The sequence below is a fragment of the Hypanus sabinus genome, chromosome 25, assembly GCF_030144855.1.
Source record: "Hypanus sabinus isolate sHypSab1 chromosome 25, sHypSab1.hap1, whole genome shotgun sequence".
Taxonomy (NCBI): Eukaryota; Metazoa; Chordata; class Chondrichthyes; order Myliobatiformes; family Dasyatidae; genus Hypanus; species Hypanus sabinus.
Genome location: NC_082730.1, coordinates 39,613,053 through 39,625,344, shown reverse-complemented (window position 1 = coordinate 39,625,344; position 12,292 = coordinate 39,613,053). Strand labels below are relative to the sequence as shown.

The window sequence follows — 12,292 nt, the reverse complement described above, 5'->3', positions numbered from 1 at the left end:
ATGTTATCTTTTCTCCAATATAATTTCTGCAGATACCCAACTAAGTTTTCTGTTTAGTATCTCTGAAATGCCATTCACTCCTTCCACAAAATGAGTTTGAAACAGCCAAGCCAGTGTCCAATTCCATTTTAATTGCTTTGCCATTCACCTTTGGTGTAAGACATAGTAATTGCCTATTGTCCCACACAGCTACCACTCTCTGAGTAAAGAAGCTCCCCCTCATGTTACCCCTAAACTTTTGCCCCCTAACTCTCAACTCATGCCCTCTTGTTTGATTCTCCCCTACTCTCAAAGGAAAAAGCCTATCCACGCATAGTACTTGCCTATTGTTAGTTTTCACATTGTAAATCTCAATCCGTCCTGTGTCACTTTCATCATCAGATTTTTTAAAAAATCAGTAACATGCAGTTTAATGCTCTTTTTGAAACTGCAATTTGACTTTTTAGCTTTATCCATTTACTTTGTCTGCCCGACATGCATGTGTCATATATGTGTCCTACTTAACAGTACCCTCTTACTCACACACACAACGTGCAGAAGTAGTTTCACTTGCTTCATTATGTGGAGAAGACAGTGCTATCACTAACTGAAGTGACCACAATTGACTGAAGCAATAGTGTTGATGTACATATTTTTCATGGCATCCTCAATTAACAAAGTAAATGTACTGTCACGATCTTTCACCTTTGGTTTGTGAGATACTTTACCCAGCGTATCCAATTTTATCTCTTGAACTAGCAACACATGTCAGTGGTATCTCAGTGGGACTGCTCCTCAACTTTGCTCCATTGCGCCTGAAGCAGTTGGGGACCAATGTCTTTGTCAGCAGTTACTTTCTTTTGGGATATGTGACCCTGATCAATGTGCCCTATTTTTTTGACAAACATGGCACCAACTTCAATAGAACTGCAAAGGCTTGAGTGGCTGCAAATATTTGTCGTAACAGCCCCAAACATTTACCCACAGGACCTACAACCTGCCCATCTCTGACATTCATGTGACCTACTGCTGTTCTGTTGAGTCAAAGTGTCAATGTGATTGGCTGTGAAGGAGTACACACTATCCCTACTACATCAATGGGTTGTTTTTCTACCTGCACCACATAATCATATCCTGTTTTATATGTTTCCCTGATGTTTCCAAATTGCTGGTTATCCTGCATATGCTTTCAAATGCTCTGTCAACCACATTAATAGTTTTTCATGTATTCTTTGATTTTGTTTAGCCCCCATAACCCCCCGGCCATTGTACCTGAATTAAAAAATCTGAAAATTACATCATTTAGCCAGTGCTTTTAGGCTGACCACATATTTGCCATTCAGTTCTTAGTCTGCACATGCTGCTATTACAACTTTCTCTGTACTGTTCGGTTAAAATACTCCTCACAACTTGTACAACTTTTCTTGGACCTCAGTGCTAGTAATCTCGTGAATGTTGCACAAACCATAGGTCTATTACCAGAAAGAATATCATCTTAATTTTTCCACATATTGCTGTATTTCTACGCTCTTTATCCTCTCTTGGACCTCAAAAATCTTTAACATTCCCAGGATTATTTCTATTTTTCAATGCCTCCAGAAAATAGCAAAGCTTCTGTTATCCTTCAAGTGAATCCAGTAGCATATGCCTTAACTTGTCACAACTATGGCTTTACCTAGAGAAACTTGTTCTATTTTACTTCACATATTTGGTTACTATTCTGCAAAACTCTCAAGCAACGATATGGCATTAGATTACTTTGTGATGCTATTCACCAAGACCAGAACTACCAACAGAGCATTTTTTATTAGAGTCAGCAATCATAAATGATGGTATCACACATAGAACCATTTTTTTTAAGATAAACTCACCTTTGTGTGTTTTTGATGTTTGTCGGATAACATCCAGTGGTCAACCCCCAATCAGACTATTCCAATAAACCCCTTTCTAATGTTGGCTAGAGCATTCCACCGTCACTGATTGCTAAAGGCCATTTACACAGGATCAAAGCTCCCTACAGGTAACCCCCTAAACATGCCACTTACTTCCATTGCTCAGTCAAAATCAAGCTGGACATAATTCCAAATAATTCAAATTTATGAGGAAATGGTCTTGCTTTTAACATTTTGATCTAATGGTAACGAGTGTTGGCAGTTATCACATTTCACCTTTAGATGTTTTGTTGAATTAGCCACTACTTTAAATTAATCCATACAGCAGATGAAAGACGACAGTTGATAACTACATCCTCTAAGAATAATTGTTAAACAGGAACCTACCGTAAATATAATGCCCTTTGTATTTAACCCTGGAATATCCAGTGACTGTAATAAAAAGGAGCAGAAATAGGCAATTCCACCCATTGAGACTGCACTGTCATTCAATTATGGCTGATATTTTCTGCACCTTATTCTCCTGCCATCTTTCTGTAACCCTCTAACAATCAAGAACCAGTCAATCTCTGCCTTCAATACACTTAACAAATTGGCCTCCACAACCTTCTGTTGCAACAAATTCCACAGATTCATCGCTCTCAGAAGTATTTCCTCCTCATCTCAGTTTTAAAGGGATATTCCTTTATTCTAAGGCCATTTCCTTTAATCCTAGATGTCCCTACTAATGGAAACCTCCCTCTCCATGTCCACACTATCCATGACATTTGGTATCTAGATTTTCTCCTCACCTTTATGAACTCCACTGAGTGTAAGGGTGTAAAGGTCAATGGATTGAGAATTACCTTTCAGTAGAAATCGGGTGGGCAAGTTGAAGTTGAATTAATATTAGATAAATAGATAGATAGATAGATAGATACTTTATTCATCCCCAAGGGGAAATTCAACATTTTTCCAGTGTCCCATACACTTATTGTAGCAAAACTAATTACATATAGTATTTAACTCAGTATAAATATGATATGCATCTAAAATTACCCTCCCAAAAAGCATTAATAAATAGCTTTTAAAAAGTTCTTAAATAGTTTACTAAAGTGCATTGAGTGGTAACTTAAGCTCAGTCCTAACCGCGGCACTTAACATGTCTTGCCCCTGGTGGTTGAATTGTAGAGCCGAATGGCGTTGGGGAGTAATGATCTCTTCATCCTGTCTGAGGAGCATTGCATTGACAGCAACCTGCCGCTGAAGCTGCTTGTCTGTCTCTGGATGGTGCTGTGCAGAGGATGTTCATGGTTTTCCATGATTGACTACGTAGCCTACTTATTAATAAGTGTTTGTGATGTTAGCTCCATTCTAGTTTAATTGAGAATCAATCTTTTACAATGAATCAACATTACTGGATGTCTGGATTTGCCTTGATTGTATGCAACGTGTAAATTGAACTGTGAAGCTGCCAAAGTAGCTCCATTCATGAAAATGTCAAAGTAACTGCCAACCTACTTTGTTGTCTTCACTAGTCTGGCTGTTGAATTTATGAGCATCTAATTCTATGCCCAGCAGAAGGATCCACTGCCATAGAATTCAAGGTAGTGGCTATTGCTATTGGTGGAATACCTCAACCAGACCCTGCTCTAGAAGTCTGAAACTACATGCAGTGAAAGCTTCCTCATCTACACCTCCTAAAGTTGCACATCTTTCTTCTGTCCGTCCTTAATTGATCCAGAATTAAGATAAGAATCGACCACATTAGTCTAGAGCGGGGGTCGGCAACCTGCGGCTCCCGAGCCATTTGTGGCTCTTTCACCTCTGTGCTGCGGCTCCCTGTGGCTTTGGGAAATAATTGGTCAGTATTTAATTAAAATGTATTTTATGTTAGTTTGTTAGCTTTTGAAATGTAATTCTAAATTTGAAGATTATGGTGATCTTGTACAATCCAAGTGTGGCGACACATTTCCTGGCACATCCGAAACGGCTCACAATTAGCCAGCATTCCGGCTAAGGGAGATAGCCTACGGGGGTTTGTGAGTCTTTTGCAGCATCTGCGTCCATGGGGGCTGGGTTGAGGGAGGCTTAAAAGCAAGGCTGTTTAGTTCGAATAAAGTTATTCGACTGCAGTTTACTGACTGCGTGAGCACACCGCTACAACGTGTTTTTATCGCTATTAATATACGTCACCACTGCCAATACCTGACACCCGCCAGTGCGCGATTTCTTTAATTTTTCGATCCAAGGTAAGCCAACTATGGAGAATTCTAAAAAAAGAAAAGTGACTGAAGAAAACAGAACGTTTAATGATACGTGGACAGATTCATTTGCTTTCACTGTTGACGAGACTGGTTTACCGGTATGCTTAATATGCAATGAGAAACTAGCAAACAACAAAAAGTCAAATGTCGCAAGGCATTTCCAGAATAAACACGCAGCCTTTGCTCAAAAATATCCGGATGGAGATGAGAGAAAAAAAGCCGTTTCGGAACTGATGCGGAAGGTTGATCTGAGCAAAAATCATTTCCAGAAATGGATGAAGTCTGGAAAATCAACGACATACGCCAGTTATATTGACGCTCAGGAAATAGTCAGGCATGGGAAGCAGTTTACAGATGGTGAATATATAAAAGAATCTTTCATTAAGATTTCAGAACATCTATTCACGGACTTTAAAAACAAGAGTGAAATTGTGCAGAAAATCAGGGATATGCCCCTCTCTGCAAAGACTGTCAAAGACAGAACCATAAAAATGGCAGAAGACATCACAAGACAGCAAATTAAAGACATCAATTCAGCTGTGGCCTACTCGATTGCCTGTGACGAGTCTAAAGACAAAGGTGATATTGAACAAATAGCGTTGTTCTGCCGGTATGTAAACTCTGCCGGGCCACAGGAAGAACTGATTGAGTTGATACCTCTAAAAGACCAAACACGGGGGGAGGACATCTGTGAGGCTGTCTTGAATTGTTTAAGAGCCAAAGGAATAAAGACCACCCATCTGGTGTCAGTAGCTACTGATGGGGCACCTGCTGCACAACAAAGTCCAGTGGCTGTCCAAAGGGGAGGTGTCTGGAAGAAGTGAAAACTTTCCTGGGCAGCAAAGGGCTCAACTTTCCTGAGCTGGAACAGCCAGAGTGGCTGGAAAAGCTACACTTCATGGTAGACATGACAGCGCACCTGAACACGCTGAACACAGCTCTTCAACGGGGTAAGGACGTACAGCCCTGCACATGTTGGAGGATGTTTTGGCATTCGAGCGCAAGTTGACGTTGCTTGCCAGAGATTTACAGAAAGGCACATTGTCTCACTTCCCCAATTTGAGAGAGTTCAAACAAGGTCATGACATGATAAATTCGGAGTATTTACATTCTGCAATCATCGCAATGCAAACATCGTTTGGGAAACGCTTCTGTGAGTTCAGAGAGGAAAAAAACACATTATCCTTCCCGGTCACTCCCCTAAGCATCGATCCATCCCTACTAAATACGACTGCATTGTCAGGTGTGAGTCAACCTGAACAAGTATGATAAATATTTTAATTGCCTATTATTTTACGTATATTCATATGTTTTCATTGTTCAGTGAAATAGTCCTTTTATTTTTCAGGTTGACAGCTGGCTGACGTTATTTTTGGTTTGCTGCTGGCAGCAAATTTAAGTTTGGCGTTTTTCATAAATACAAGAAGGACTCAAATAGACGTTGAGTATTTTACTTAAAAGTAACCTTCAACCCAACGTCTTTTTTTCGGAGTTCAAAATGTTTTTGTTGCATGCAGAAATGTAATTTCATTTTCTCTGCAGGAGTTCATCAATTTCATAAATGCAACACATTATAGTTTGTTTATACATAGCATAAAGGCAAAACAAAACGTTGTATGCAGTGTTATTTCATTTTAAATGTCAAGCGGGTTTTGCGGCTCCCAGTGTTTTCTTTTCTGTGGGAAACGGGTCCAAGTGGCTCTTTCAGTGGTAAAGGTTGCTGACCCCTGGTCTAGAGAATAACAGAAGGACATTGATGAAGCAAGTATTTTTTTATATATTGCATTACAGAGACCATTAAGAGTAAGGGTTAGGTCCTTGGAAATAATGTCTGCCCCTCTGAACATGTTTTTTGACACTCAGTCAGACAATGGAGCAAAACAGCTGAAGTCACATGACATTCATCAAGCAAGCCACGTGCTTGCTGGAGATGCCCTTCAACGAAGAGATACCCTGCAGTACAGTGCACTCTGTCTCCAGACTGACAGTACTCGACTGCAACCTCCATCAAGAAGGACTGGAATTACAGGCCAGAGATCTCTGATTCATCCATTCCAGGCAAGTTAAAGAGTGTCAGAAATCTTTCAGACTAGAAAAGAGGGATACAAATATCTGTATATGAGTCAAAGAATTAAAATTTACCATTCTAATGAATCCCTGTGTTACCTCTATACAGTTACTAATATGGACCTCCCCTCTTTCTCATCGCAGAGCTCCACGAGGCAACCCCTGTGACCACACAGGAGGTAGAACTAGACGTCCTTTCCACAGTTTGATGGAAGATGATCTTGAGAGGCTGGGATGGAGCTTTCTACCTCCACGTGTGTAAAGGTAGGCTGGGCCATTGGGTTACCAGGCAGGTAACCTCATATGTGTATTGACTGAAGTGGGAGAGGCCAATAGCTGTGAAGAGAAATGGAATCAGTGTTCCTTCATCCATCTCCCTCTTCAGCTTCATACCCCCCTCTCCATTTCCTGCTTGCAGGATGCTAGTCACTTTGCTGTAGATTACTGGGTAGTCAGTGGATAACTCTGGGGATTCATACTGCCAAAAGCTTTTGTGAGGGACTTCATCCACCAGTACAAAAAGTGTTCCATGATTCCTCATGCAGATGGTGACTTTTTCAAGGACAAAGACATCATCAGAAAAGCCCACAATATCACCATGCCATTCATGAAAGTGTACAGTACATCTGTAAAGCCTGGCTTACTTTGTTACTGCTTCAGGGGCTTCCTGTTTGTCTCTGGCTTCCCAGGGGCTGAATTTGCATTCACGGAATAGGTCAGTGTGGTCAATAACACAGGTGTTTCTCTGCTGCCTCTGTAAGAGGTTGCATGACGGTTAGGGTCATGGGGTGAGACTTGGGAGTAGGACAAAAGAAGGCCTCATTACCATACATTATTATGCAAAGAAAACATGAGATAATGGATGTTTGTATGCACACTTTCCTCTTAACAACTTTCTGTGCAAACCTCTGTGAAACTGCCTCCTTCATCCATTCTTGCTGGCTTTGAATGAAGTAAGTAAGTCATCAGGTGAAAAATCAATTTCTGAACTTCAGTCAGCAGGGATTCCCAGAAACAATAGACTATTCCCTTGCCCCAACCGTTGATGTTCCATTGCATTTAAATGATTCTTTCCAAGTTCTTGTTCACTCCAGACAATACTTCCTGTAAGAACTCAGAAACTTTGTCAAACCAGTGGCTATTTTTAGAAAAAGATTAGCTCTTACCCAGAAAAGCAACGAATTTCAAGGAAACACACAAATATAAACATGCATACAGTGTGCAGCCTGTACGTTGTCACTTTACCAACAGAATGCAAATTATCCTTAATGTGGAACAATAGTTGTCAAATCACATCTATCAACAGATAGTTCACCATTGATTTGCAAAACATTTTATTGTTTGCAGAAGGCATTCATCAGAATTGTGCAGCAGGTATTTTTTCCTTATGCTGATACAGGATTCCGGCTATAGAGACTGTTCCAATGGCTGGGATAATCACCCTGTTCAAAAGTTTGAAGTCTTGCAATTACCTTCAATCATTTCTGGATTTATATATGGTAAATTCCATCACAATAATTGACACCAAAATTAAACAATACTCCTTATTTCATTACAGAAACTGCCACCCTTTCTGTTTGAGTAGCACTATAACACCCCTTCTTTTGCAAAATGGATCAGCCCCTGTTGAGCCTGGCGTGTGCGGTGTTGGTGTGCCAACTCATTTCTGGCATTCACCATTGTACTCTTGGATATACAGATGCTCATTGGTAGCTGAAGAAATAGAACAGACTAACCAGGGAGATGAGGAAAATATTCAAACTAAAGTATGTAGTGATTTGGAATATAATCTCAAACTATATTTACTTTTGAGTTGTATTACACGACAAGATATGTGATCCTTCCAGGTTAAAGAGCGACTGCAATGGAACTATGGAGGGAAATACTTTGCTAGCACATCACATAACAGGGGATTGTATTCCCTCAAGGTAATTGCTGAAATATTGCAGTGAACAACTTTTTCCTAGTTAGTTTTTACCAATGTGGTAATATCTACATCTAGGATGTAAAGTTCAACACATCAAGGTATGTTACTGAACTTATTTCCTGTTATACAAACCGATGCTCATTCAACAAGAGGAAGAAACATTCTAGTGCTTTCAAAGATGTGGAAATAAGTCTTTAACTTGCAAACTTGTATCGTAATGTATGAAATGTAATTGAAATGGCTTACGATATTTGGAATCAGGCATTGTTACCAAAGTTGATAAAATATTGAAACTTCTAAATCCAACTTAAAGGTTACATATTTGATAAAACTGTTTACAACATTAGGCCACTAAAATTTGCAAAAATGTCAACCATGGATTAAACATTTGGAGCTTTGAATAGAAATTTTTCACTGTATACTGGTACATGTGACATTGTATTCATAACAGGAACTGATGAATTCCAATTTACAGTGCATATATTGAGAAAATAATGCAAGATTTATATGGGGTAAAGTGGTATCTCCCAATCCTTCACTTAACATGTTCCCTTTTTAAACAATAGAATTTTGTGCCCTTGGCAACACAGATAATATTTAGACAAAAGCAACCATTAAATCAGTTGTCCTATCAAGTGAAAATATTACCTCATTCACAAACATCTTCACAAGCATCTTCACAAACCTATTTGTAATCTTGATGATCCTGTATTGGTAAAAGTATTATTAGACATAGGAGTAAACACATCCCTTTTGAAAATTTTGCATCAAGTTGGTGTAAATACAGAATGTGTGATTTCTTTTCTCAAAATGTCTCTGGCAGGAGAGACTCCACAAGGATAAAGATTTTTCTATGGTTTCTTTTTTCTCCAACTATATTTGAACCAGTGGTATAAAATACTTTTATTTGAAGAAGACAATTGATGAGATCTGTGATAACCTTTAGCTAAATATAAGCAATGACTCACTAGGTACAAGACTGAAAATGGTCAGCAAGATAAATGTCAAGGAAATTGAACTGGAGTTTTGTTACTCTATTCTTGCTGGTTACCCAGAATGCTGTTGAGGGAAGTATAACACATGCTGTCATGGATGAGGCCTAAGGTATCAAGACTACTTAAGTTTCACTTTTGAGGTGTTGAGATTCTGAATTCCAGTTTATAAATTGTATTAGCTTTCACAGGAGTGCCATTGCATGCATCTTCAGGCCCAGAATATGTCTTTTACTCTAATTCCATATGGTAGTTCATATTCTGATCAAGAATGGACATCTGTGCCTACTTGGAAAATTGTTACAGTTTGCATCAATTGTTTAGATCAGAGGCTCCCAAACTTCTTCTGTGCCACTTACCTCTACCACTAACCAAGGGGTCACTGGACCACAGGTTGGGAACAGCTGGTTTAGATGCTCAACATATACATAAATAGCTTGTGAGGAACCTTGCAAAGTATATCTTTGCTTCTTTGGATACATATATGTTAGGTTCCAATGCAATAGTTCCAAAATTATACATTGACATTGAAGATGATGGTTTTCCTTGGGGCTCTGTGGACTCTTGGTTGGCAATTTTGGTTGAGTTTATTGCATAACAATTTCAACTTAATAGATGCTTTCATGATGAATCTCAAGGATTATCTCAAAGGATAATTTAGGCCAGCCTTTGTGTGCACTGATAACCATATTGTGGTAGGGGGTGTTGACTTACCATCAGATTATTTTCTAGAAATTGCAAAATTACTGTGATCCATAACAGTTAGAATGGCTGGACTCTATAAATATGAGATGAGAGCTAGTAGGTAATTAGTCAGCTTTTTTTTTGGTAAAGAACTTTGAATTTCTATTCTTGGTGTCTTATTTGTGTCTTGACTGTTCCAAAAGCAAATTCACCCAATAATTTTAAACATAGGAAACATAATGCATTGGACTTGTACAAACAGGTTGTATGTTAGCCGTCAACATCAATGGAAGTAAGAACTGAAGAACGTTAGTAAATTTAATTTGACATGAGCATCTGGTGTAGCTGCAGTCCACAGTCAGAGAATTGTAGCAAAGTCTAAGACGCTAATGTTTACTAAAGAGACTAATTCAACTGGTGGGATGGTCACACTCAAAGCACCTTTCTCAGTTTGGAGCAACCAAATATTCCAGGTACCAAAGATTATTTCATAAGAATGGTAATCCAAGTAACAACAGAAAAAGTTAGTGGATATTCTAAATTACTAAAGAAAGAAGGAATTAATAGCCTGGAACTTTACACAATGAGGTTCTGAAGTTGTATAATGTTTATCTCATAGGCAGTAACAATGACTAGTGGACAGATTTTTGAGCGAAGGTGTTAATTACCATCTCATGCATTTTTGTATGTATTGTTATTGCCATGGGCTATTTAGTTATCAGTTGGAACACTTAGTTTAGCAAGGACATTTGAATATTGTCAATGGAAGACACCATCAGACTGAAACTTGCTCTGTCAACATCTTCAAAGATCCGAGGGAAAAGGGAGTGATAAGTGTTACAAAATGGGCAGGGACTACATCTAGCCATTGTTATGGGGAGCTGTAAAAATGAGCAGTTTTAATGGGTAAGTGCTGGTTGAGATAACTCAGGTTAGAATGGAAGAAAATTTCTGCAACTGCTGCTTCGAAGTCGACACAGTGTAAAGAAGGTCATAGAGATGGACAACAATGGAAACAAGCCCTTTGATCATGTGTCTGTCCCAATCATCGAACATCCATGCACAATAATCCTAATGTTCTTGCATCCTCATCAACTTTCCATCCTCCATTCTCCTAGCACTCCGCTATACAGTCAGTGGCCACTTTATTAGGTGCACCTGTACACCTGCTTGTTAACGCAGATATATAATCGGCTAATCATATGGCAGAAATGCATGAAAGCATGCGGACATGGTTAAGAGGTTCAGTCGTTGTTCAGTCTAAACATCAGAATGGGAAGAAATGTGATCTCAAAGTGACTTTGACAGTAGAATGATGATGCCAGAGAGAGTGGTTTGAGTATCTCAGAAATTACTGATCTTCTGGGATTTTCATAGTCTCTAGAGCTTACAGAAAACGGTACAAAGACAATCAAGAAGTGAATGGCAGTTCTGTGGGTGAGAAAGATCAGAGGAGAATAGTCAAATTGGTTCAAGCTGACTAGAAGGCAACAGTACCTCAAGTAACAACATTGCAACAGTGGTGTGAGCACCTCTGAAGGCACAGCATGTCAAACCTTGAAGTGGATGGACTGCAGCAGCAGAAGTCTACAAATGTGCATGCAGTGGCTACTTTATTAGGTATAGTAGCTAAGAAAGCAGTTACTGAGTGCATAAGGTTGTAATTTACAGGAGATAATTAACCAGCAGCTAGCATGTCTCTGGAATGTGTGGAGAAACCTGAGCATCTAGGAAAACCCACGCAGTCACTAAAAAAGTGCAGAAATTTCACAGGAACAGTGCCTAAGTTCAGAATGGAACATGGCTCTCTGAAGCCTTGAAGAAACAGGGATCCCCACCATTAACTGAAGCACTATTCTGCTGCCAGATATATTGAGGACACCTTGATAGTGCCTATTCACAAATGCCCAGTGAAAACTGTGGGATCAGTAAGTGTTGAAAGAATATCTATTTTCCAGAGACAAGGAGGTTGAGTAACGATCACAGTGAAAGCAGCACAGAGTAAAATGTGAATTTTCAAAGCTGCATTGGAAGCACAAAAGTATGAAACTCTAGTGGTGAGTAAGCTTTCACTCATCATTTAGATACACTTCCTCAAACACTTTGTTCCGTTTAAAGATATTGTTCTTCCGTATGTGCAGCCTGTTTTGTGTGAAGCTATTTAATGGAATTGATTCTAGATTCCATTCCTGTCTTTTCATCTCATGGTTTATTACTCCTTATTTAACCTGGGTGAGTCATGTGAAAGAATTGGAGTATCAGACAGCTATCATATCAGAGCACAAGATGAATAACAACATAACTGTATGGAACTAATTTTGAGAAGATAAAACCTCTTACTTGTGTGATCCTTGTTATTTCCGTGGATAACCACATTATCAATTAAATTCTGACTACTTAAAGGCAATCCAGAGTTTAGCCATTCATAGCGTTAATATAAGTTTACAATAATTGATTGTATTATATTGACTAAAGTTTTTGTTTGCGATAATGTAGCTGCTAAAT

General features: G+C 39.1%; 1 protein-coding gene across 1 annotated transcript in view; it reads left to right on the top strand.

Annotated features, from left to right (window-relative positions):
- Window positions 1–7,912: 7,912 nt before the first annotated feature.
- The window catches only part of lad1 (ladinin), a 166,476-nt gene continuing 162,096 nt past the window's right edge, over window positions 7,913–12,292 (top strand). Inside the window, exon 1 of the mRNA XM_059950479.1 lies at window positions 7,913–7,950. Coding sequence (XP_059806462.1) covers window positions 7,928–7,950 — 23 coding nt within the window. The 5' untranslated portion in view covers window positions 7,913–7,927. The remainder of the gene's footprint in view (window positions 7,951–12,292) is intronic.